Consider the following 26,356-nt stretch of genomic DNA (forward strand, 5'->3'; position numbering starts at 1 on the left):
ATTATGGCTAACAGTATTCTGGTCTGTATCAAGGAGTGTAGCCAGTAGACTCAGGGAAGTGATTATCTCCCTCTACTCAGCACTTGTTAGACTGCATCCAGCTCCCCATGAAAAATTAGTTATTTAAAAGTCAGGAAATACCAAGTGCTGAAGACAATGGGTTAGCATTTTGCCATTTATTTCCTTCTGCCAAACTCTGAAAAAATCTTTTGTATAAATAAAACAATGAAAAAATGTTATTTTCAATTCTATACCATTACAGTCAACATAATGCATCTAAAATGTGTCCACAATATATCAGGTACACATTTTTAGGAGAAGGAAAAAAACATTTCTAGGCTTGTTAAAAGGATAATGGTCCTGTATTTTTATTAATAGGTTTGCAAAACAAAATCTAATCGATTACAGTATTTACATGTTATTTGAAAAATAGTGATAAAAGCATGTCAATTGTTTCTTTTTTTCATTTTTGGTAACTATTACAAACACTCAATCCAGGTATGAAACTTTTTAAAGTCATTTGAAATGAGGCCAATTAAAAAACAAATACAGGCACAAAATTTACACTTTTCCCTCCATTGTGTTTTCTACATGATGCTCCCTCCCTCCTCCAAAAAAAAAAAAGCAACCCTTCCCAAACAAAGCTAAAAAAATCCTGCAAACCCACAACTGCTAGATCTTTAAAAGCAAAATACCATGCTTCAAGTAGCACTAATTCAAATAATGCAATTTTTGCCATCAATTTTATTTGAAGCTGTCTAGAGCAATATTTCCTCAGCAGCTTCTTCATCCCTCCCCAACAAACAAAAGTAACCCCAAGACAAAGACACATGCATTTCTAGAACTAGTTTTTAGTCAAGTATTTCCTACTTATTGGAAATAAGTTCTACATACCATGAGCACCAGATCCTGTATTCCTTATTCAAGGAAGATTGCTGTTGAGTTGAGTAGGATTTCCAAAGTGCAGGATCAGCCACAAGATATGTAGATTCTTATTCATTCTATACTGCTCCCCTCATGCTAAAAAGCTAAGGAGTAGGGGGAAAAATTAGCAACTCCCATCAACTCTCCAGACTCAATGTAGTATGTAACTATTTTACTTCTGCTCATGAAAAGATGCAAGCACTGACATCATTCCCTCCCACTATACCAAGACAAAAAAAAGCACACCCACCCCACAGAGTGGGGGGTGGGAAGAGACAACGATACCAATCTTGACAGAAAGTACTGGTGAGAGATGACTAGATGCTCATTTAAATATTGATATAATTATGAGGACCAATATGTTTGGCCCATAAGCAGCATAGCTGTTCTGTTAGCTTGGTTCTTGAGTTAAAAAAATACAATTTTTTAAAACACTAAACAGAAATAACAAGTTTTATATTAATGGGAATTCTTTTCCCTGTCCCCTTCCCCTTTGGAAAGTTACCACCACTCATTTTGCATGAGAAAGTTAATTGTGCCATTTTTGCAATAGTTAAAGCTGATAGGAAATAAACATATGGCAAACAAAACCACACAGTCACATTAGATCTATCAAATACTGAAGTTATAGGTGAATACTAATGAACAGCTTACCTGGAATAAAGGATGACAATTCACAAACCATTATCTAGAAATTAAAGACTTTTTATTTATTATTAAAAAAAATCACAGTATTTTAAGAAATTAAATCCACAGTGGGATTTTAAGCACAATTTGTTTTCCTTTAAAACTTTGTTGCTTCCTCCTTTCACCACCTTGCCCAGCAGTCTCTCAACTTTAAGCATAATGACAACAGGCAGTACTAATAAATGCAGAGATGTCCCTTTGTTAATTTTGAGGTATTAGGAAACAGGTGGCTGTTTTAAGCAAAGCAGTTTATCTTTTTTTTTTTTTAGATAAACAAAGTTGTGTTCAGTCTGGAAAGTAATCATGTATTGAAACTAGAAAAACACACAAAAATTTTTGTGTTGAAATGTTACACCACCATCCCCAACCATGCTCATTACACTTCTGTTTCCAAACAATGCAAGTCTCCACTGCAAAGCACATTGTGTAATGTAGAGACACAGGGAGTTGTTTCATTAGTCCAATATGAATGTAATTTCCCATTGTCAAGATCCAGAAGAAGAGATGCAGTGATGTAATGGAACCACTTATTCCATCATGTAAATAACTTTAATATACACACACTCACATAGGTACCAGTGCTTTGAAAATAGATCATTCATTCCTAAAAGCAGCTTTATTTCTTCCTTCTGCCCACCCCACCTGCCCATCCCTTCCAATTCACCACTGTTCAAGTAAGTTGATTAAAATAACACCAAATTTATTCATTATTGGCCTCTGAGGTCTCTTGGAGATGTTTGTCAGCAGCTACAACACTGACTGTAGTTTCACTGTTGTGGGACAAGTCCACCACCATTTTCTCAGTGCTTTCCTTTTCTTCTATTGTCAGTGTATTAACAGTCTTTTCTGTGTTCTCCTTCAGTTTGCTGTCCTCTCTGGTCCCTTCCTTACTTACATTCAGAGCCCTGAAAATCCAAGCAGCAGAAAATGGAAATCTTTACAATCCAAACATGCTTTGGATACAAGGAAGAGTACTTCTCCCAAGCAGTTAACACCAATAAATCTTATTAAATAGAAGTACTTCAAATGTTGCAAGTTTTAAACAGACGAGAAATAATACTTTCTCCTACCCTTTATCCCTCCACAGCCTAGCTACAATATTACATTCAAATGTCTTTCACATGCCAGTAATCCTGGCTGAGATCTCCTCTTGGAAGAAACTCTAGTCAGCAGAGACATCCGTTCTATTGAACAGATCTTTGTCAAGAGAAGGAAAATTAATGTTCCAGAGATGCCTATTATTTCACAGTAGACTGATTTATGAGCATGAGAAGAAAAGATCTTTACTATTAACTTCACTGTATGCTTTTTGGGGAAAGAGAACACTTATTGAGGTTTTCCTTCACTTGAAGCCCTTAACACTTCTCTGTACATAATTCTTTGCACTGGAACCTCAAGTTTAGTTGCAAGCATGCTAAAGAGAAATAATAAGGAAAAGAAAAAGCCAAAAGAAACCCAGATTCCATATAATTTGCTGTCATTTCCATGTTGCTCTTCTGGCAAGAAAACATCAATAAGACTCAAGTAATGTTAATTTTAGACCAACCAACTGGTATTCACCTCAAAATGAAGTTTAAGCTTTAGGATCATAAAGAACATTTATGTAACTAATTTGGATTTGATAACACTAGATTTTAACTCCCAGAGGCAATTTCTGGAATGATCTGTATTCCAGAAACCCTTGGCCATCTGTAGATAAGTTTCCTTCAGTTTGAGGTCTGATCTAGACCTGAAACTGGAATCATGTTTGGACATACAGAGATATTCAGGTAAAGGTTTAAAAACAGTTATCTTGGATTTCTGGGTTCCTAGGTCAAACAGGAAAGACAGAAACATCTTAGCTGAGTAAATACATCTGATAATTGCATCCAACAATGTTTGTTAGACAGAATTCTTCCCTTGTTAGAATTTGTCATATCCCTGTGTTTGCTTTCATTACAGGTTGTTTTGTGGGGTGTTTTTTTTGGGGGGGGAGGGGGGGAATGGATGGGGAGATGCACAAAGATCAGCTGTTATATTTCGCTGCTATGCAAAGGAGTCTACAAACCAACTTACATGCCATGCCTCAGGATATGTCGTTCCCACTCAGAGCCCTCTGTAAATGATCGGCCACAGAACTCACATGGAAAGCGCTTCTCTGGAGCTCCACTGTCAGGATACATCACGGACTCTGGGAGAGAACAAAATTATCTGCACATTCATGAGCATCAGGGCAAGAAGGGACCCTTATGATTATAATTATACTCTGATCTTCCCTGCTGCCCTTCAGGAAGAAAAAAAAATATCCCAAAGCATTAAAAGGAAAATCTTGTGCTAAGTAGGTGTTTCTGAAATTTGTCCTCCCTATCCTAAAAAAAATAAAAAAGTCATAGAATGGTTTTGGATGGAAGGGTGGATAATCTAGTTCCAACCCCCCTCCCCCCCTGCTATGGGCAGGGGCATCATCCACTAGACCATGTTGCTCAAAGCCCCATCCAGCCTGGCCTTCAATACTTCCAGGGATAGGGCATCCACAACTTCTCCAGGCAACCTGTTCCAGTACCTCACCACGCTCACAGTAAATAATTTCTTCCTTATATCTAGTCTGAATCTACCTTCTTTTAGTTTAAAACCATTACCCCTTGTCCTATCACTACAGACCCTACTAAAATGTCTATCCCCATCTTTCTTATAAGCCCCCTTTAGATACTGAAAAGCCACTATAAGGTGTCCCTGGAGCCTTCTCTTCTCTAGGCTGAATAACCCCAACTCTCTCAGTCTGTCTTCATAGAGGAGGTGCTCCAGCCCTCTGATCATGTTCATTATCCTTCTCTGGACTCCCTCCAACAGGTCCATGTCCTCCTTATGTTGGGGGCTCTAGAACTGAAGGAGCTCATTTTACTACTGAAAAATGCAAGGTGTGAAAATTCTATAGCCACCACTATGAGAAAAGGTCAATTAACTATAATATGGAAATGGGGGTGTGGGACTTTCAAAATAACAGAGTGCTTCCCACTCAGGTATTAATACAAAACCTTTGTTGTTCATGTAGGTACCTAAAAGTGAACTCAGGTTCTCTGAAGTGACCAAGATTCCAAGAAGCTACAGAGCCATTCTGAAAAGTCACAACATGCTGCATCTGAAAAATCCCATCCCTCATCTTAAGTCTGTTATATTTGCAGAGATGTTTTATTGCTCCCTGTATTTGAACAAGTAGAGAGATTGCAGGGTTTTACATTAAAACCAGCACTGAGAGTTTAGTGTGGAAATAGCTTGAAAGCAAAACCAAAAGGGAACACTGAGTCAATATATGATTTTGAAATCAGTGGTACAAATCTTAGGAAATGAACACTGGGTATACTTGGCATCTGAAACTCATAAGAGATTGTCATCCCTTCAACATGAAGTCTTATGAATAAGAGAGTATCACTGAAAGGATGGTATCTTAACTGCACAGGTGTTTCATCTGATCCTAATTTATACAAAACATTTACAGCCTCATTTGCAGAGATGTCAAGCACTTAGCTTTACATCCAAAGTTACTGACAGCTAAGGGAACAGCATTTCTGAAAGCCAATCTCAATGTCAAAAGAGCCAGTTTTAACAAAAGAAGAAACATTTTCTAATAAATATCAGCACATAAGCCTTTAAAAATAATTCCATGGACCATCTCACTTCATTCTTTTCACTAGAAAGGAGACAGCATATACTCAGAGCATTAATTTCATAGCAGGAATTACCTTAATTAAGAAGTCAACAGAATGTCTTTCTTACTCCTCCCAAATTACATCATGAAAGAAAAGGGATTTTACTTCATTTCGGTTCTTATATCTGCTCACTTGGTTTCTTCACTCTCAAGTTTACTCCATTAGAGATCAGCCTATAAACTCAGAACCACCCACGTGCTCACTTTTCTTCTCTATGTTAGGTATAGCCATATATAAAGATATAATACCTTCCATCTAGAAGAAAAAAAGCTTATTTCATATTTCTTGGTATCAGTGATTTACTACATGGTTAAACAACAACAAAGCAAGGCTCCCTTCTGATATGAACAACAGAAAGAAAGTGGGTACAATGGGCTCCATTTACATCTAGATCTGACTCCTGCAGTTAATATCATATACACAGTCCAAATTTATAAAATAACACCAAAACACATTACCCCTATACCATGACTAATCCAACACCTACAGAGAATAGATTTTCAGAGCCAACAGCTCCTCTTCAGTAAAAGAACAAAACTGTTGCAGCACAAACTGAACTAGCAAGCTGTAACAAAGCTTTACCATTAATCAGATTCTACTGTCCACACCATTTTTTTTCTGTCTTCCAAAGGCCAGACAACACTGCCCCATCTAAGTTCTTCCTTCTCCAAGCTCCCCCACCATACAACCTCCCTCTTCCACCCTCCTTAGAGCTATTTAACCACTTAGCAAGAACAAGCTACAGCTGCTCATCATCCATGTCAATCAACCCACTGCCTTCGAAGCAAGGCCACAGCTGCATATTATCAATGTTAATCAACCTACTGCCTTCATTCCTCTACACAAAACCAGAGTACAGTAGACAATACGAAATTTATTCTAGGACTGTGCAGACATAATAGAGCCTATTTTGCTCAAATGAACTGGGAGAATTTATAATTCACATTAACAAGCACTATCCTAATAATACTGCTGTCCCTTCTGAATATATTATATGAATATATTATATTCCCCATGAGTCCCTGATTAGTTTGGTTTCTTGGACTGTGAATTCAGATTGCCTCCCAGAAAGAGCAATCAGGCTGTGCACTTACCTGGGGTCTACAAAAGAGAGGTAACATATTGCATACACACCTGACTTGCATTTCATTTTCCCACATTACACACACAAGCACACATGCACACTTTATTTTCATGTACTGAAGAAAAAAAAACAGAGAAAAAGATTCAAGTTTCTTTTAAAAGTGAGATATAAAGGTCAATAGACACAAACAGTCCATCTGGGATACAACTTCTCGCAAGAACAGCTACTCTTTCCCTAGAGTATCTCAGAAGAATATCCATTTCCATGCTCATCTTCTTTTTCTAGGTCCAAATATTTTCTTTTGTCCTTTACCAGAAACCAATCTTTCCTTTCCTTTTTGAACTGGTTTTGGCTGGAATAAAGTTTTCTTCATAGTAGCTCGTATGGTGCTGTATTTTGGATCTGTAACCAAAACAGTGTTGATAACACAGGGATGTTTTAGTTATTGCTGAGCAGTGCTTACACAGCATTAAGGTCTTCTCTGCTTCTTGTACTGCCCCACCAATGAGCAGGCTGGGGGTGCGCAAGAAGTTGGGAGGGGACACAGCTGGGACAGCTGACCCCAGCTGACCAAAGGGATATTCCTCCAGGTAGAGTATGACCTGTTAGACAATACACCTTTAAGCCTGATCATCCACTCAATTTTTCATCCAGTTAGCCCATCCACCTGGACCATAACATCCCAACATGGATACAAAGATGTTATGGGAGACAATATAAAAAGCCTTCCTAAAGTCAAGGTATACAACATCCATTGCTCTCTCATGCATAGACCTATACCTTCCACAATAAAATTACATTGGGTTGGTCAAGTATGGATGACTATTCTGATTCACCTTTTCCTTCATGTGATCAAGAACAGCTTCCTAGAGGACTTGCTTGTGGATAACTGGCTAGCGGAAAAGGGTCACATAGACATAGTCCAGCTGGCTGGACAAAAATGCACATCGCTCTCAGCTTATCTGAAGTAAAGCAAAATACACTGTCTTTGGCTGTCCTTGTTACACAATAACAGGAAGATTTCGGTGGGAAAAGAATGTTGCAGGTGGGAACAGATAACTACAGAAGAGAAACTAGGGGCGGGCTTGGTATTTAGGCAACTAACCAATAATGAGCTTAACTTTTGTAATATGTATGAGCTAATTATAAGAAGGCATAAAAGGTGACTGTAAGGGACAATAAACGAAGTCTGCTGATCACTCATATTGAGTGACTGTGTCTTCCCTCCGTTGCGACAAATGGCGCCCGAACAGGGACCCTAGAGAGGGCTGAACCTGCGAGCCACGGTTCGACAGAGATTCGGGTACTGGTCCTGAAAGCAGCGCAGGAGGCGGAAGGGCACAGTCCCCGCGCCCGGGAGCACCTACAGAGGGTCCCGCCGGCCACGCGTCGCCGAAGTCTCGCAAAGGCTGCAACAGCGCTGACGAAGGTATGGGGAGACAAGCGACGTACGATTCGCTCATATGCTTTTTAGAAAAGCGGAGCGTTCGGGACATAGATTGTAAAAAGGAATTCCTGGGGTTATTAGCGTATGGCATAGCGTCCGGGACCCCTGCAGCAGCAGCGAGCGGCGGCGCAGCCCGGCCCGGCAGGCCCCTTCCTGGCCGCGGTTTCTCTCCAAGGCGGCACCCCCCCCCCTCCGATCGGCGCCATGGCGATGCAAGCGGCCAAGCGAGCTGACATCTGGCTGCCCCCAGAGGTCAATCGGGTCCTTTATATTCGGAACCTGCCGTATAAAATCACAGCGGAGGAAATGTATGATATTTTTGGGAAATACGGACCTATTCGACACATCAGAGTTGGAGACACTCCTGAAACAAGAGGAACAGCTTAAGCTTCTCAAGGAAAAATACGGAATTGATTACAAACCCACCAAAAAAAAAAAAAAAAAAAAAAAAAATGCTTCAGATGTCCCCTACAAGAAATGGGTTTCTGCCTTGAACTAGCAAACATCTCTGTGCTTAAAGAGAAGCCTTTTTGCCTTGATGGAGATAATTTATTCTGTATTCTGTATTTATGCTGTATTCTGAATGTGGAAATTGGTTGGGACTAGGAGGCTGGCTTAAAGGCATTTTGCAAACGGGATTATTATTTTTGATCATTATTGTAATAATAGTTTTTTGATCAAAACCAGCCAAAATTATTTGTAAGCATTAGGCATATCTGAAGAGAATGCTTTTATTTGAATCAGCAGTTAAGGTGTAGTTTAGTCTGAGGCTGTGGTTTTATCTGCTTCTGGTGAATTTTTGAAGTGATGAAATCAGAGATACAAGGTATACTAAGAGTTATGAGGTAATAAGGTAATAATCTAAGTAAGGGTGCTGTCTTTTATATCTACAAGTGCAACATGCTTTTATGTAGCAGAGAGAAACTTTAACAATAATGTTGCTTGAGCGAGATGTGCATGTGACAACTTGGGAAAAGGGATATCACAACTGGAGTGCAACAGTGTTTCTACGTCTGGCAGAGTGTAATCTTTCAAGACCTGAGTTTAGACAGTCTAAAATAAATTGTTAGTATTCAGAAAACCCATCTTAAGCCTCTTTTGCTTACATAGTGTTATGGAAGTCAACTGCTATTGTAGAGAATTAATGATTTTTTAATACATATTAACAAATACTACTATTTTAACTTGAGGCAGTTGAGTGAGAAATACTCACGTGTAGCATTTGAGGGAATGTCAGCATAAATCGCACTTACAGTAAGACTGCATTTTTAATTACTGTACTCGTTAAGATTCGATGATGCCATAAGGCTAAGGCCTTTTATCACAGATTGGTTCTGAACTAAAAGGTGTGTGCACATGTAGATATGCACATTTGTGTTATTTTCCTTAATTGGCTACAAAATAATATAATTAGGTTGGGGACTAGATCTTGGGAATTTGTCTATTATACTTCTGTTTGTTAAGGAACGTGCATAACATACAGCACCCATGTAGGCTTGGCTTGTGGCATAGTTGTCAAATTTAGCATAGACATTCAGACAGATAAGCAACGTACTCTTCTTGTGTGTATCACCTACAAGCCATTATGGCTTAGTGTGTAAATCTGTATGTAACTATTGAAAAATCCCCTTATGAATGTATATAGCTTAGAACTAATTTTTCCCCTTTGTTAATTCTTTGATATCAATGAGGTATTCTTCAGAAAATGTATGGACTGGTTGGTTGCATAAGGGCAGTTGTTATTTGGACAGAAAATTGTTAATGGTCAGGGATTTTCCACTTAAATATTTACAAATATTCCTAGTCAAACATCAGTTTGGTTTCTTTTTGGGTTTTGAGCTTGCATTAGTCCATGTTCAGAACTTTAAAATTACCTTTGAATTTTTTAAACTTTTTATATCACTGGAACAGAAAGAGCATCGAAATTAAAGCTTCAAGCTAACTTTATTTTTCAAGTATTTCAGGAATTATACTTCTGAACTGAGATTTTATAAGTTGGCTGTGTATTTTCCTGTGTTAAAACGCTGTTATTGAAAATGGTCAACCAAGCCTATGTCGCCCAAAATAAAAACTGGGGAATTGTGGATAACTGACTAGCTGAAAAGGGTTGCATAGACATAGTCCAGCTGGCTGGACAAAAATGCACATCGCTCTCAGCTTATCTGAAGTAAAGCAAAATACACTGTCTTTGGCTGTCCTTGTTACACAATAACAGGAAGATTTCGGTGGGAAAAGAATGTTGCAGGTGGGAACAGATAACTACAGAAGAGAAACTAGGGGCGGGCTTGGTATTTAGGCAACTAACCAATAATGAGCTTAACTTTTGTAATATGTATGAGCTAATTATAAGAAGGCATAAAAGGTGACTGTAAGGGACAATAAACGAAGTCTGCTGATCACTCATATTGAGTGACTGTGTCTTCCCTCCGTCGCGACACTTGCTCTGTGATTTTTTTTTCCCCAGGGCCCAAAGTGAGGCTGTCTGGCCTATAGCTTCCCCAGATCCCCTTTCCTGCCCTTTATGAAGATGGGTGCAACATTTGCCTTTCTCTAGTCACCAGGGATCTTCCCTGATCTCCACAACCTTTCAAAGATGATAGGGAGTGGGCTTGTAAGAATATCAGCCGATTTTCTTAGCGCCCTGAGATGCAACTTGTCCCATGGACTTGTATGGGTTGCATTCAAGAGATTCCTGAAATGGTCTTTCACCACTATTGGTAGTTCCTCTACTTCTTGAATCCTGTCTCTAGGCACAGGGGCCTGGGAGGACTTGTGGCGGAAGACCAAGGCAAAGAGGGCATTGAGTACTTCAGTATTATCTGCACCCCCTGTCACTAAATCACCTGCCCCAATCAGGAGTGGGTCCACATTTTCCTTGTATGGTCTTTTATTGGTGACCTGGTGGTAGAAGCAATTCTTGTTGCCCTTTTTATAACTTGCCAGCTTCAACTCGAGTTGGACTTTGGGTTTCCTAACATCATCCCTTCGTGCCTAGGCAATGCTTTTATAACCCTCGTTTATAGCCTGTCCTCGCTTCCACATCCTGTATACATTCTTTTTGCACTGCAGCTCAGTCATGTGTCCCTTGTGTAGTCAAGCTCATCTCCTGATATATCTACTCATTTTGCTGAGTATTGGGATGGACCATTCTCATGCTTTGGAGGAGGTTATTCTAAAATATCTCCCAGCTTGCTTGAGCTCCTTTGCCCTTCAACACTGACTCACGTGACCTTCAGTGCTGACTCCCAAACAATTCCACCTACCAACTTCCTTAATAAGCTGAAGTATGCTCTCTTGAAGTCCATATTTTTGAATTGGAAGCAGCTTCTGAATATCAATTAGAAGATGATGCTAACATGTGACACTGCACCCAAGCCACGTAGCCATGTCTTCAGCACCTGTGTCAGTTGGACACTTGAAGACCAGGTGCAAGATACCATTTTGCAAAAGATAAAGTCAGTAGAACTTGGACTTTTGTAGATGGCATAAGGACTTTCTGTATTTTTATCTGCTCTAGTAAAAAAAATATTAAAAATTAGAACTGATATTACCTGAAAAGGAGAAAAATTAACAACTGTCACTTCTAAAGGGAAGCTGGGAAAGAACAGCGGTGAAATACAATTTGGGAAATAAGCATGATTTTTAGACCACTCATTTGAACAGTCAAATACAGATTTTTCAGCCAATCACAGATATTACAGAAGACTGCAGGTGAAAAAATAAAATCAAATAAAAATTGCTAAAACATTATACCTAGCTTAATTACTGATCACACAAAGCACAGTTATGTCTGTTTCTCCCTGCAAATTTTAATCTCCAACCTAGAAGGTGGTATTCTTACATTTTCATAATAAGTGTCAAGAATCTCAAGTATCCTGAAGCCAATTTAAATGATGATCTTAGTTTTATTTTTTTTCTCCCATAGTAGAGTTTATAGGGATTTATGAGGCTCAGCTGATAGTACCTTCTTTTTCTCTGTCTGGATACCATGGTTTCCAGGGTCATTTCAGCACCTGCGCTTGTGTGTAGTGCTGATGCAAGCCTCACAAAGACAGCATGACTCTTCATCCATTTCTAGCTGTTGGTCTACACAAAACATTAATGTCTGCTACAGCTGCAAATTAGAGGAAGCTGGTCCTTTAGTCAAAGCATTAGACTCATTCTTTCAGCTCTGAAGCTCTTAGGGTCACATCCCCCGCTGAACAGACACTTGAACAAACTTCTGCATGAGGGTGCAGCGCTAATAATGTCAAACTTTGGAACATGTGTGAAATCAACATCCCTCCTGCTCCTCTCCTGATTTCCTTTAGGGCTGCTAACAAAGATCTCGTGGAGGATGTTTTTCAATAAAAGTTGTTTCCTATCTAACTCTCTTCCTCATTAAATAAAGATATCACCAGTCACAAAGTGAAGTGTTAATGGCCCCTTCATGTTTTGTAAACTGCTTGTGAATCTAGCAATCTTTACCTTTTACAGGTTTGAGAATACCTAGGGAGACATGTTTTCTTTTGTGAATAACTCTTGAATGAACTTGAAATGAGTTTTCAATTGAAAACTGAAATTTCAGAAGGAAAAAGGTAAACATGGCAGCTTGCTTTTAGTTATAAGTACATAGAAACTTGGCAGCCTGCAGTCAGCATCAGGAGGTTGGATGACCCCTGGAACCTGATGATTAGGCATGACGAGGCTCACTGCAGTTATTAGTTCAAATCAAGCTCCTTTTACTGTTGAACAAGAATTGCAAACATACTGCATTCCATTGATGAAGTCATGCACTATAGGGCAGATGACTGTGAGAAAACATGGAGTATTCCAGTCAGGACCAGATATTTGCACTAAAATTATTTTAATATTAAAGGCAAAAAAAACCCCAAACAAACACAAAAACACACAACAACCCTCAGAGTCCAATTCACCAAGAACTACCTTTCTTTATCCCTACTCAGCTAACCATCTGAACAATAAACACATGAATAAGACTTAACTGAACCCAGTGGGATTATTCATAGATGTGAATTTAGGCACAAATGTAAAGTACACAGTTGGAACGGTGATTTGGAGGTAAGGAATGGGACTACCCTGGCTTCAGAGTTGCCAACCAAAGTGATGGCAAAAGGGTCAGCTCCCACAAAGAGGAGGGAAGGAATGCTTTGTAAGCACTGGGCAGACAATAGCCCCAGAATAAACTTGGCCACTGAACTATATCCCTCATGGCTATAATGTGGAGCAGCAAAGCTGAACATGGGTTACCAACACAGAATAATCTGACAGCCCACTAAAATACTCCACTTACTTAGTATTTTTCTAAGCCCTCATAGATGTTATCTGCACAGTCACAGATGTTACCAGTATTTTCTCATAACATTTTTTTTTGGAGCATGATTTGGTTTTCTTAAACAGAAATCTTGTCATAAGCATTAGAAACACAAAATTCCTTGAGGAATGTGTCTTGACAAAAGCTCCATTTTGCCCATACTGACAAGCTTCCATGACTTAAGGAATCTGCTGTTGAGTCAACAGTTGGTCTTGCTTGATAAAACTGGCAGTGTCCATTACAGTATCCAGCATAAAAGAGAAAGCAACTATACTAACCTCTGCCTTCAGTCTTGTGGCTTAACTCTTTTTCTTCCTCATCGCTGCTGGAGCTCTCTGTTTTCCCCTTCATTTGTTCCAGCTGATCCAAATTAACCCGTCCAACCAGCTCAAAATTACGACTCACCTTAAAAGAAATGGTTTTGTCAACAATAACCGCCACCATCAACTACTGAAAAAAACAACCCACCAACAAACCTATAGGCTGAAATGGGAAATTTATCAGGCACCTAGTCAAATTAATACTCGTTTCCTCTCAAACACAATTACATTCACTGTTAATGATTCTTCTTTCCTTTTTTATACTAAATTTCTCCATTTTGCTTCTCAAAATGATGTTATTTGAGAAGCTTCCCTCATTTTGAGGTGCCTCTATGATAACATACTTAAGAAAGGGTAAAACACTGCATGGCAGTGTGAGGCATAAGGAAAAAAAAGTGTGAGAAGCAACCCTGCAGACACCAAGGCCAGAGAAGAAGGAATGGGAGGAGGTGCTCTAGGCACAAGAGCATAGATTCTCCTGCAGCTCATGGAGAAGACCACACCGGAGCAGGTGGATATTCCCCGAAGGAACTGCGGCCCATGGAGAGTCCATGCAGAAGCAGGTTCTCCTGACAGGAACTGCAACCTCTGGAAAGGACCCATGCTCGAGCAGTTTGTGAAGGATTGTGCGCCCTGCGGTAGGGACCCTACACTGGAGCTGAGGAAAAGTGTGAGGAGGAAGGAACGGCAGAGAGGAACTGTTACGAAATGACTGCAACCTCCATTCCCCATATCCCCCGTGCCATTCTGTGCCATTTAGGGTGGGGGGAGAAGGCAGAGGAGTTGGGAAGGAAGGAGTGAAACTGAGCTTGGGAAAAATAGCCACGGGGGTGGGGTGGGGTGGGGTGTGTGTGTGTTTAAGGGGTTTTTGTCTTTGTTTGTCACCATCCAACTCTATTTTAATTGTCTATAAATTAACTTAATTTTTCCCAAGTCAAGTCTGTTTTGCCCCAACAGTAATTGGTAAGTGATCTCCCTGTCTTTATCCTGACCTTTTCCTGAGCTTTTTCATCATATTTTCTCCCCGTACTGGTTTTGGCTGGGACAGGATTAATTTTCTTCATAGTAGCTTGTATGGGGCTATGTTTTGGATTTCTGCTGAAAACAGTGTTATTAATACAGAGATGTTTTAGCTATTGCTGAGCAGTGCTTACACAGCGTCAAGGCCTTTTCTGCTTCTCATGCTGCCCCACCAGCGAGTAGGCTGGGGTGCACAAGAAGTCAGGAGGGGACACAGGCAGGACAGCTGGCCCCACAACTGACCAAAGGGATATTCCAGACCATACGATGTTGTGCTCAGCAATAAAAGCTTTGGGAAGAAGAAGGAAGGGGGGGACGTTTGGAGTGATGGCGATTGTCTTCCCAAGTAACCGTTATGTGAGGTGGAGCCCTGCTTTCCTGGAGATGGCTGAACACCTGCCTGCCCATGGGAAGTGGTGAATAAATTCCTTGTTTTGCTTTGCTTGCACGCGCGGCTTTTGCTTTTCCTATCAAGCCACCTTTATCTCAACCCACGAGTTTTCTCACTTTTACCCTTCTGATTCTCCCCCCCATCCCACTGGAAGGGGGAGTGAGCGAGCAGCTGCGTGGAGTTTAGCTGCCCACTGGGGTTAATCCACAACGCCTTCTTCCTGTCCTGTTTGAGTTGAGAGAGTGACTGGGTGGGCTTCTCCCTGCCAGCCAAGATCAACCCACCACACAGTAGCATATCAGCAAATAGGAAGCTACCCTAAATACAGCAGTGTGTTAGTATCATGTTCCTAGAAGTGACAGCTGTGTTGAGGTGCTCTGACTTAACAAGTTACATATTCAGATTTAAGCAAAGGCAGCCACATGCATGGCACTTACTGTGACTCAGCTCATGCACAGAAACTCTTTATGATGCAGTAAGCCAATCGTGCACCTAAGCCCAGAGAGTGGGCACAAATTAGCCAGATAATATTTAGAAAATATTAAAGAAAGACAGGGAGAAAATTATCGTTACTACTGGGAGTAGTCACTTCAGGTTTTTTATTGGAGAGAAGGAAGACCCAATGTGGTGGTTTGACCCTGGCTGAATGCCAGGTACCCACCAAAGCCGCTCTATCACTCCCCTCCTCAACCAGATAGGGGAGAGAAAATATAATGAAAGGCTCATGGGTCGAGATAAGGACAGGGAGATCACTCAGCAATTACCATCACAGGCAAAACAGACTCAACTTGGGGGAATTAAGTTGAATTTATTACCATTCAAATCAGAAAAAAACCCCACCTTCCCCCCACCCCTCCCTACTTCCCGGGCTTAACTCAATTCCCAATTTCTCTACCTCCTCCCCCCGAGCGGCACAGGGGAATGGGGGTTACAGTCAGTTCATCACACGTCTCTGCTGCTCCTTCCTCCTCACACTCTTCCCCTTCTCCAGCGTGGGGTCCCTCCCACGGGAGACAGTTCTCCATGAACTTCTCCAACGTGAGTCCTTCCCGTGGGCTGCAGTTCATCACACGCTGCTCCAGCATGGGTCCCTTCCAGGGGGTGTAGCCCTTCAGGAATGGACTGCTCCAGGGTGGGTCCCCCGTGGGGTCACAAGTCCTGCCAGCAAAGCTGCTCCAGCCTGGGCTCCTCTCTCCACAGGTCCTGCCAAGAGCCTGCTCCAGCGCAGGTTCTCCGCGGAGTCACAGCCTCCTTCAGGCATCCCCCTGCTCTGGCCTGGGGCCCTCCACAGGCTGCAGGTGGATATCTGCTCCACCATGGACCTCCATGGGCTGCAGGGGCACAGCCTGCCTCACCATGGTCTTCACCACAGGCTGCAAGGGAATCTCTGCTCCAGCACCTGGAGCACCTCCTCCCCCTCCTTCTTCCCTGACCTTGGTGTCTGCAGAGTTGTTGCTCTCACATAGTCTCACTCCTCTCTCCTGCTGGTGCAGAATTCCCACCACCACCACCACCTTCTTAATATGCTATCACAGTGGCGCTACCACCATTGCTGATTAGCTTGGCCATGGCCAGCGGCAGGTCCGTCTTGGAGCTGGCTGGCATTGGCTCCATTGGACACGAGGGAAGCTTTTTGGCATCTTCTCACAGAAGCCACCCCTGTAGTCCCCCCGCTACTGAAACCTTGCCATGCAAACCTACTACACTCAAGTAGAGGGAAAATCTTCCCAGCCTGATGCACTCAGTCAGAGGGGTGGGGAATAGTGCTTCTTGGATCTCCTAGGACCCTTGCTGTGGTCACTGGGAGATGTGCAACATTTCAGATACCAGTTAAACTGTAGAAAGATTCTCAAGTAGCAATAAGGATCAATAAAGGAAGACAAGGATACCAAGCCAACATAAGTTCACAGTGTTCATTTAAAAAACGCATTCAGTTTTGCTGGTGCTCTTGACACTCATTTTGTCATATTTTTTTTATTTTGGGGGGGAGGAGGGGGGGCAAAATGTTGTTCAGTCAACAAAGTGTGAACAAGTTTTTAGTGACAGTCAGGCAGCTCAGGTCCTGATACCTGGATTCAATGAGTTCTGTCTCCACAAACTAACAAAAAACCCCACTCTATAAACATGCCTCAGTTCTAGAATTTTGCTACTCTCACAGCAACACAGCTAAGAACCACAGAAATCCAAAGCAGACAGAAAGCCTGTGGAAAGCTTGACTTCTCCAAGTATGGATCAGGTCTGTACTCAGAAGGTTCCACACAAACACCAAAGCAGCCTTAACTTAAGCAGTAAGTTCTATCTTTCCCTCGTTAAACGTAAACTGGAATGTACTGACTTGTGTTTTTAAAATATGCATGGCATGTCACTTTGCCTAAGTTGCCAGATCAAGCTTACACTTTGGAAGCTCCTGTGAGTGTCTGAATCACATAGCCTTAATGTTGTTTCTTAACTTAAAAAAATAGCTCACAATATACAAATGCTTTTTTCCAGATAATCATACTCTACATTCAATAGTCAGTGAATTCTGGTCAATCTCAACAGCTTTAGAAACCCACAATCTTGAATTTCTAAAAGAATTCAGAACTTGAGAGAAACTGAAGCCCAGCACAGGCGCCTTCTCCAAATTTTGGAAAAAAAATGCAAGTTGGCTATTCAGAGTGGACATGCAAATAAAGTAGATATAGCATTTGCAAGAAGTAGATTGTTACAAATTAAATCCCTTTGGATGTTACCTTGTGCTCATCTCGAAGATGAGTGCCCAGCTCCTCTGTGTGTTTGGTCTCATAGTAGCAGAGTTGACATTTGTAAGGTTTAAGTTCATTGTGTTTCTCTATGTGTTGCTGCAAACTCTCATCACTGGAGCAGGTAAAGGTACACTTATCACAGCGGAAAACAACTCCCTGCAAGTATTTTGACAGTTTGGAACGGCAAACTTCAATGGGAACAACCCGCTCTTCTGTGGGGAGAGGGGAATGTTTATTAAGTTTTAAGAAATAAAAACCATCAGGCAATGTGTCAACAGCTTGTAACATACCAGCCACGCAAGAAACAGGGTCTGCTATTTGTGTATGCAATCCATCTGCCGAGCTAAAACTGGACCAACAAAGAAATACAAGAAAATTCCCTTTCTATACAGAGAGAGTTAATCCTACATGACTACAAATGCAGGTGTCCTTGCAAATGTAACCACTCATTGGTGAACAGGATGGGAAGAAGAGATTTGGGGCAGATAAGAGCGTTGGGGCAAATTTGTGAGACAGAGTAGCAGAGCCCAGGAATATAAAAACAGACATAAATCAGTCAGACCAAGCTCCATTCTGGCTCAATACATGACACAAGCCAGTAAAAGGTGCTAGAACTGTAATAAACAGGGAGCATGTAGGGTGATTCCAAATACATCGCCCTCCCAGCTTCTGATGATCAGAGCTGGTATTCTCACCATCACATTTAATGCTACTCAAAGTGGGAGTGAGAGGTTGCGTACAGCAGTGTCTTCTCCTGAAGTTGGTTGTGCAGCAATCAGCCAGGGGCAGAAATTTTCAATACACCCTCAGCTTTTTAATAGTTAAGATTCAAAATCCACACATACTTAATTTCATGCTTCCCACGATTCTGATTATGCTACAAGCATGTATTGAAAATGCTCTCACTGAGTTATTAAACTCTCTACTTCCTTCCTCTCATACAAAACACACACTTTTAATAGGGCAGCACAATTAATTTCAGTCTTTCTATAGAGCCGGAATCCTGATGTGTGTAACATTCATCCACTGTGGTTCTCTGAGCTGTGCATGCAAGGGGAAATCCCAAATTTGACCTTTCAGCAGAGGGTCACCAGAAGATCTTCACTACAGCTTTTGTTACTCAACTGTCCTTTTGAAGTAGAACACTGAAATGTAGTACTATTCTTCCTTATGGACTGCAGATTAAAGGAAGAGTTTGATCTTCCTCATTAACGATATCTTCAAACAAAAATATTCCCAGGCCTGATTCTTAGAGGGTAAACATGAAGGGTAGGGGACTTGTGTCCATTGACACCTCTCTCATAATTTCTATAGGGAGGCAAGAGCTACATAATTCATCCACTTGTTTATGGCCAATGCATAACCCCCACTGCTCATGAGTCTAATTTTCCACAGCCCATCTAAATATTCCACCCTCCTCAGTTTCTTCTCCTCCCTGTCCTCCCCTTTTTTTGAACAAGGAAGTTTTCCTACCTCAGAACTTTCTCTTTGTGCACTTTAAAAAGTGGAAGTTTTCCCCAAAGCTATATCTGAGTGAGACTCTGAAAACGTGTGGGTCCTCTCCAGCTAAAGAAGTTGCAAAAAAATGCTAAGTTGTGTCCATTCAGGATCAAGTGGGAAAAGGGATGGGGGTGCACATGCTCTAAGACATAACAGGAGTTAAAGCTGTCATTTTGGACACATAACAAGAATATTTTAAAAGGTATTTACAGCTCTGTGCAACTGAATTCACTGAAATAAGGTAACCTGCTTTTAAAAGTGAAAAAAAGTTCCAACTAAAAGTTTTTAAAAAAGAAACACTAAAGCATCTGAAAATGAGATTTTTCTCTAGCACATAACACATGTTTTTAAAAAACACTAAAGCAGGGGATGGTATAAAAGGTTTTATCCACCACTTTGGAGCAATGCATCATCCTAATTCATATCAGTAAAACCCATCATCTCACTGACAATCACCCACCCACACATCTGCCAAATCACAGGCAACACAACATAGACTGACTTCCCAGCCTGATCTTGGACTTGCCTTATCACCATGGACCTGCTTGGCAATCACTGGATCTGGTTCTGACCTGTGGTTTAACTTCCTGGTTTGATCTTGGATCTGTATCATCGCTGCAAATTTGCCTGATGATCTGGGCTCTTGGTAGAACCTGGCCATCATCTCTGGGTCTGTCCTGCTTGCCTTGCTCAGGTACTGTGGGGCTGGGCCCTGGCCAGCAAGGCTCCACCCCTACTGTCCATGTTATCCTCCTCTACTCCCTGGGAGCAGCTGGCACTTGCTGCTCCATGACAGTAATGACTGTAAACTTAAATGTGCATGTATTCATGTCAGTGAGCTTAATCCAAACAATTAACTTAAAAATTGCAAAGTGATTTGAATTTAAAACATCATATTTAGCAAGGTGATGCTCTAATAATCTCTGACCACTTTAATAGCTGTCTCTCATCACACCCCCACCCCCATTTTCTATATTTGGCTACTCATTTATACACTTACTGTATCTGAGCAACTGGCAAAATTGCAACAAATAGGTGAGTTCTATCCAGAAACTGTGAAACTTAGCTTTGGCTTCTGTACACAAATTTCATTAAAGTTCAGCAGTGCCCACAAAGGCTACCATGTATGCGCTGTAAAAAGATGACATGCCATGGAACAGTTTAGCAAAAGGACTAAGGGGACCTCTGCCCCACCCCCACCTCCAGCATCATCTCTGAAGAAATTTAATCACTGCCTTAGATTGAAACATTTGGGCTACTTGTAATACAGATCTGAGATTAAATAGAAAAGCAATGAATGATGCGCTAAATATTTATAGTATGTAAAGCCAAAGCAGGCATATGTTTTTCTCACAACATAGGAAAAAAAAAAAAAAAAAAAAAAAAGCATTAACACTCTAAAGCCCTTATATATGAAAGTTTACTATTCCAGAGAAACAGATGACAATTCTATGAAATGGAAGGACAAAACAATTATTTATACCAAGAAAAAATAGTAAAATAAATACTAAAAAACAAATGCCTTGAGGGTTATAAACAAGAAACCCTAACTATTGATCTTGGTGGGTTGTGTTCAGTGCTGGAAAAATATCAGGGCATTTCATGATGGGAAAATTTGCTGGCAAGGATAATAAAAACTAATTGCACTGCTTGGACTAAATGAAAGGCCAACAGCTCTGCTGGGCACGTAGCAGGAGTTCACTCTCCGTTATGGAACTTTCAAGAGCTCACAAGATTTGCCTGTTATGAAGGCCAAGAGGAACTCAAGAGCCAAATCTCTTCTCATTGTTTGCCTGTAAAGTAGCTACTGAGTTTGTAATTTCCATACTTACTCCCTGCTTCAGCCCACAAAGGATGAATTGTGCTTGACCAACCAGACTGCCTTCTATGATGAAATAATTTGCTCAGTGGATGAGAGGAGAACTGTGGACATCATCTACCTTGATTTTTAGCATGGTCTTTGACATGGTCTCCAACAACATCCTTGTTGACAAGCTGGCAAGATTTGGACTGGAAAGATGTATCACAAGCTGGGTAGAAAACTGGATAAACTGAGCCATTAACTACCACCTTTTGAGGTAAGAAAAGTCAAACTGGCAGCTAGTCATGAGTGGAGTTCCTCAGAGGTTGATTCTGGGTCTGGTACTATTCAATATCTTTATAAATGATCTGTATGACAGTATTGAATACACCCTCACCAAGCTTGCAGATGACACTAAACTGGGGGGAGAGGTAGATACACCAGAAGGAAGAGCAACCTTACAGAGACCTCGACTGGCTGGAAGACTGGGCCAACAAGAATTGATTGAGGTTTAACAAAGATAAATGTCAAGTCCTGCACCTGGAACAGAATAATCCCAAGCAGCAGTACAGGTTGGGGTCTAACTGGCTGGGGTGGAACTCTGCTGTAAAGTACTTGGGGATCCTGATGGGCAGCAAGCTGAATATGAGACAGCAGTGTGCCCTGGTAACAATGAAGGCAAACCAATCCCTAAAAGGTAGTTATAGAGAAGATGGAGGTACTCCCTTCATAAGGCTGTGTGGTGACAGGACAAAAGGCAATGGGCACAAGTTGCTTCAGGGGCAATTCCATCTGGATATAAGAAAATTCTTCACCATGAAAACAATTAGACATTGGAATAGGTTATCCAGAGAAGAAGTGGAATCTCCCTTGCTGGAAATATTCAAGACTTGGCTTGACAGGGCCCTGGATAACCTAATCTAAGGTCCTGCTTCCAACAGATGGTTGGACCAGATGATCTCCAGAAGTCCCTTCCAATGTAGACTTTTCTATGATTCTATGAATCAAAGTTAAATCACTCTGAGGAACTGACTGAGCAGAGTAGGTGACACATGACAGAAGGCTGTCAGTGGCAAACTGGCAACATCCTGCTGGCCATAACACTTAAATGTTGTAGCTTGGTAAGAATCAACTTCTGTAGCTATTCACTAAGAGGCAAATAGTCTTCATTTCAACTGCATGCTGCCAAATCAGGGACTTGAGATGCCACCATTTTGAAAGCTATAATGTAAGTTAGAGATCTAGAAGTGTTTTCTCACTTTGCTGGAGGGATAGGGATTTTTGCATAGGAGAGAAGATAAAATGGATCAAAGCCTTCAGTCTTCTGACTTTATACTGCTTCCTTTACCTGGAGAACAAGTGTGCTTAGACCACAGCTTGAGACTGTCCTTGTTTTATCAATCCAAATGGCTACAAGTAAGGAAGGCTATCTGAGACTGTGCAACATCCTTCAGTCCTGTCTGCACAGCAGCACCTTCTTTCTGTGCACATTAAACCCCATCAAAATCCTCTGCTTTAGCTGCCACAATTAGACACAACAATAGGTTTTAATCTGGATATATACACCAGAATGAAAAATTTTAAGAAAGGACCTTAATTTCTTTACAGTCAGGGTGCTACATGCCTGAGAAAAATCCTTGCCCTTCCCTCAGGGGCCTATAAAACTTTAAAGGCTAAATTTTCATTTGCTTTAAAGCCTTTGATCTGTTTTACCTCCCCCAACACTTTAGTGAGTGTATAATCACATACCCTCCTATTACAGTTTTGCTTCAGCAGCACAAGGGCTCAAGGGTGCTTTGTGCAACTGAAGCCACAGCTATACAAAAGAACAGATCCGGTGTCACATATTCGCGGGTAACCACCCCTGCTTCCTAGCATTTGGTCAGAAACAGCTCTGTAAAACCAGCACAACTGCTTGAACCCATGAAGTGCTACTCCACCGTTGCATCTCGACATTCATAGCATTGTCTACTTTTGCTGGAAGCTTGCCTAACTAGGCCCAGCAAGATCTTCCTCTCTGTTTATTTGCATTTAAACTGTCAGAACTTCTCCGCTTGATCTTGGGCACAACCACATACCAGAAAACACGATCTCACAATATGGCCTAAGCCAGTATTTGGAGCCCCAGGGTTTCTGTTCCCTGCTCTCCCTCCTCCCCCTCCTCCCCCCCCCCCCCCCCCCCCCCCTTTTCTCCAGAGGAGTAATCCTGCAGCATGCCCTGAAGCTGGGCAAAATACAACACTATGATACCTTCAAGGACAAGCTTGCACCTAAGTAAAAGCACCTCTTTGAACCCTTAAACTTACTAAGACAGCTTTGTTATATGCCTTTTGGGTCTTTGAGCAGCCCTTAGCCTTTTTCTCAAATGCCCCTTCAAAATAGCATATACAGCAGAAAGAAGTTTGAATGATATATGTTTACTTCGCTGCCATTGAAAAGTGTTTTGCTACAAGGGATTATGACAGTGGTTGCAATACCAGAAGCTCTCCAAGAAAAAGATGACATGTGAAACATGCTTGCTCACCAGCAATACAGTGCTCAAAAACTCAGCCCAGCCTGCAGGCTGGTAGAGTACTATCCCAACAAACAGGTTTGAACTTTGGCTGCTGACAGACCTACAAGCATCAAGTGTGATAGCTGTGGGCAGATGTACTGAGTCTGGCTGAGACAGGATTAATTTTCTTCATAGTAGCTTGTATGGGGCTATGTTTTGGATTTCCGCTGAAAACGGTGTTATTAATACAGAGATGTTTTAGCTATTGCTGAGCAGTGCTTACACAGCGTCAAGGCCTTTCCTCACCAGCGAGTAGGCTGGGGTGCACAAGAAGTCAGGAGGGGACACAGGCAGGACAGCTGGCCCCACAACTGACCAAAGGGATATTCCAGACCATACGATGTTGTGCTCAGCAATAAAAGCTTTGGGAAGAAGAAGGAAGGGGGGGACGTTTGGAGTGATGGTGATTGTCTTCCCAAGTAACCGTTATGCGAGATGGAGCCCTGCTTTCCTGGGGATGGCTGAACACCTGCCTGCCCATGGGAAGTGGTGAATGAATTCCTTGTTTTGCTTTTCTTGCGCACGCAGCTTTTATTTTCCTATTAAACCGTCTTTATCTCAACCGTCACAAGTTTTCTCACTTTTACCCTTCTGATTCTCCCCCCCATCCCACTGGAAGGGGGAGTGAGCGAGCGGCTACATGGGACTTAGCTGCCCACTGGGGTTAATCCACAACAGCAGGAATCTCAGCCCGGAGTGCCACAAAATATGTCTCTTCTGAGCTTGCCTGTAGTTAATAGAATAGGAATCCCTAATCCTGCTTTTATCTGGATTAAAAGAAAAGAAGAGAAAAAAAAGGGGGGGTGGGGGGGGTGGGGGAGAGAAATAAACATTTTAATTTTTGTCTTGTTCTTAAAAATGTGTGAGGAAGATGTTATGAAGAGAGAAATTTCAAGCAAGCAGTCAAGGGTTATTTTTAAGCCTCTAGAGTTAACTGAAACCTTCCTACCACAGTGTTTATGACAGCAAGCACTTTAAAACACATACATAGCAAACAACCTTGGCCTAGATCCGAGTTGTAACTTAGTCTAACTCTTGCTAAATAGGTACTTGACGACTGTTGACCTCTTCTAGAGGAAAAGCTTAAAAAGAATTTTAAATCTGTCCCACTTCTACATTGGTAAACTTTTTATTTCACAGAAAAGTAAGATGTACTTAGGCCTGATCTAGTCAACATATCTGAGCTGACATACAGAGAACAAACTTAATGGATCAATCTGAAAGAGTGGTGTTCTGTTCAGCATTCTCTTTGTCAGATATAGATATATACAGGAACATCTTTACCTCTGTGCAGAACTATATGATCAATCATGTTACGTTTGTATTTGGTGTGATATAGGCAAAGAGGACAACGAAGGTCTTTGGGTCCTTCCTCAGGAACTGCCAAATGTCCAGCTTCCACGTGCATAGTAAAAGCAGATCTGTGAAATGGGAGGGAGACATGGAAGCAGTCAGAAGAGGTGTGTATGGAATGCTGAAGTGTCACAGCTCTATTACAGAAGCGTTGTATAAAATGGTACAGATACCACTCAGCCTTCGCTTTATAAAACCACATGGCATTTCAGCAGGACTACTCACATGGATATTACATGAGCATAAGCATTTGCAGGCTCATATCCCCAATAACCGAACACACATTCTGCACAAGATACTCTTTTGCAGTGATTGCTCTATAGTCACATTGCTATAGTTAAGATGGCAAAAGTATTTCCAACTTTTGTGCTTGTTACTTGCTTGACTTTGGCAAAGAGAGACATTTTAGCAAGTTGGGTAAAATCCTTTCAACTGTCCTAGACTTTGAAGGGTGAAAAAAATCTTATTTCTCATGGGGGGAAAAAAAAAATCCTCAACAGTCTCTCTCTTTATAAGACTAGCCCCACAACAGCTGAAATGTTCAGAGTCAATATGAAATAGACTTGCACCTACAGTAAATTTGACACCAAGCTGATTAGTTTGGATGCCTCAATTATGAGGACCTGAAAACTCAAGACTGAGAACGAAGAGTACAAATGAAGAGTACTTTTGCACAACAAATCTCATACCATTAGCTGCATACTTAAAAGATATGAGAGACATACACGCAGAGGAAATTAACTATGCACCTATCAAGCTATAAGGTCAAATACTAAAATGAGAGGTGTTTGTAAACTTGGGGGAATTAGGTCATTTTTTTTCCTGAGGTGGTGCTAAAGCTTGCAAGAGCAAAGCTGCTGGCTGCATTAAATTACAGAATTTAAAGCCCCTTTGAAAGTTCTCAAAGTCTGTTGGCTTGAATGCAAAACAGATTACTAACACAACTGGCTTTGGGCCTGATCCAATGGTCATTGAAGCCAATAGGTGAGTTTTTTACCAACTTCAGTGGATGCTTTTGTGTGTTTTAATTCTCTGTGGTGACTGTAAGTTGGTTTTTTTAATAAGAGCTCATGTGTGTATGTTGTACATTTAAAGAGGAAAGACTTAATCCCAGAAAGTTTGAGACTCCACAATAAAGAACACAACTCTCTTTATGTAACTATGAACATATGTAATTACAGCTTGATTTAAGGCTTTTTTTTTTTAATCCTGGTAGGAGAAAATGGCAATAGGAAAATGTGAAAAGATACATTGGACCTATCAAGAGTTGGAAATGCTTAAACAAATAATAATCTGCAGTAGCGATAGTAATAGTAATTGGAATTAAACAGCAAGTTGTGTCGTATAACTAGCAAGGAGCTGAAGCAACAAAACCTGATCCCTTATGAATGTATAACTTGAGGCTGCTCTTGTATGAGGTCTCTCATGTCTAACGTCCAGCATACAGGAGTTGGACTCGATGATCCTCATGGGTCCCTTCCAACTCAGGATATTCTGTGATTTTATGATTCTAATAGGAAAGGTTGAGCAT

The 26,356-nt window shown here is 41.2% G+C and overlaps 1 protein-coding gene across 3 annotated transcripts in view; it reads right to left on the reverse strand.

The window, feature by feature from the left end:
• Nucleotides 1-340: 340 nt before the first annotated feature.
• The window catches only part of LOC129734833 (zinc finger protein 462-like), a 104,942-nt gene continuing 78,926 nt past the window's right edge, over nt 341-26,356 (reverse strand). For all 3 annotated transcript variants that reach the window (XM_055700125.1, XM_055700124.1, XM_055700123.1), the window contains exons 9-13: nt 24,757-24,893; nt 17,606-17,829; nt 13,421-13,547; nt 3,667-3,781; nt 341-2,516 (exon numbers count right to left, since the gene is read on the reverse strand). In XM_055700125.1, coding sequence (XP_055556100.1) covers nt 2,312-2,516; nt 3,667-3,781; nt 13,421-13,547; nt 17,606-17,829; nt 24,757-24,893 — 808 coding nt within the window. In that variant the 3' untranslated portion in view covers nt 341-2,311. The remainder of the gene's footprint in view (nt 2,517-3,666; nt 3,782-13,420; nt 13,548-17,605; nt 17,830-24,756; nt 24,894-26,356) is intronic.

This window comes from Falco cherrug (genome assembly GCF_023634085.1).
Source record: "Falco cherrug isolate bFalChe1 chromosome W unlocalized genomic scaffold, bFalChe1.pri SUPER_W_unloc_1, whole genome shotgun sequence".
Lineage (NCBI taxonomy): Eukaryota > Metazoa > Chordata > Aves > Falconiformes > Falconidae > Falco > Falco cherrug.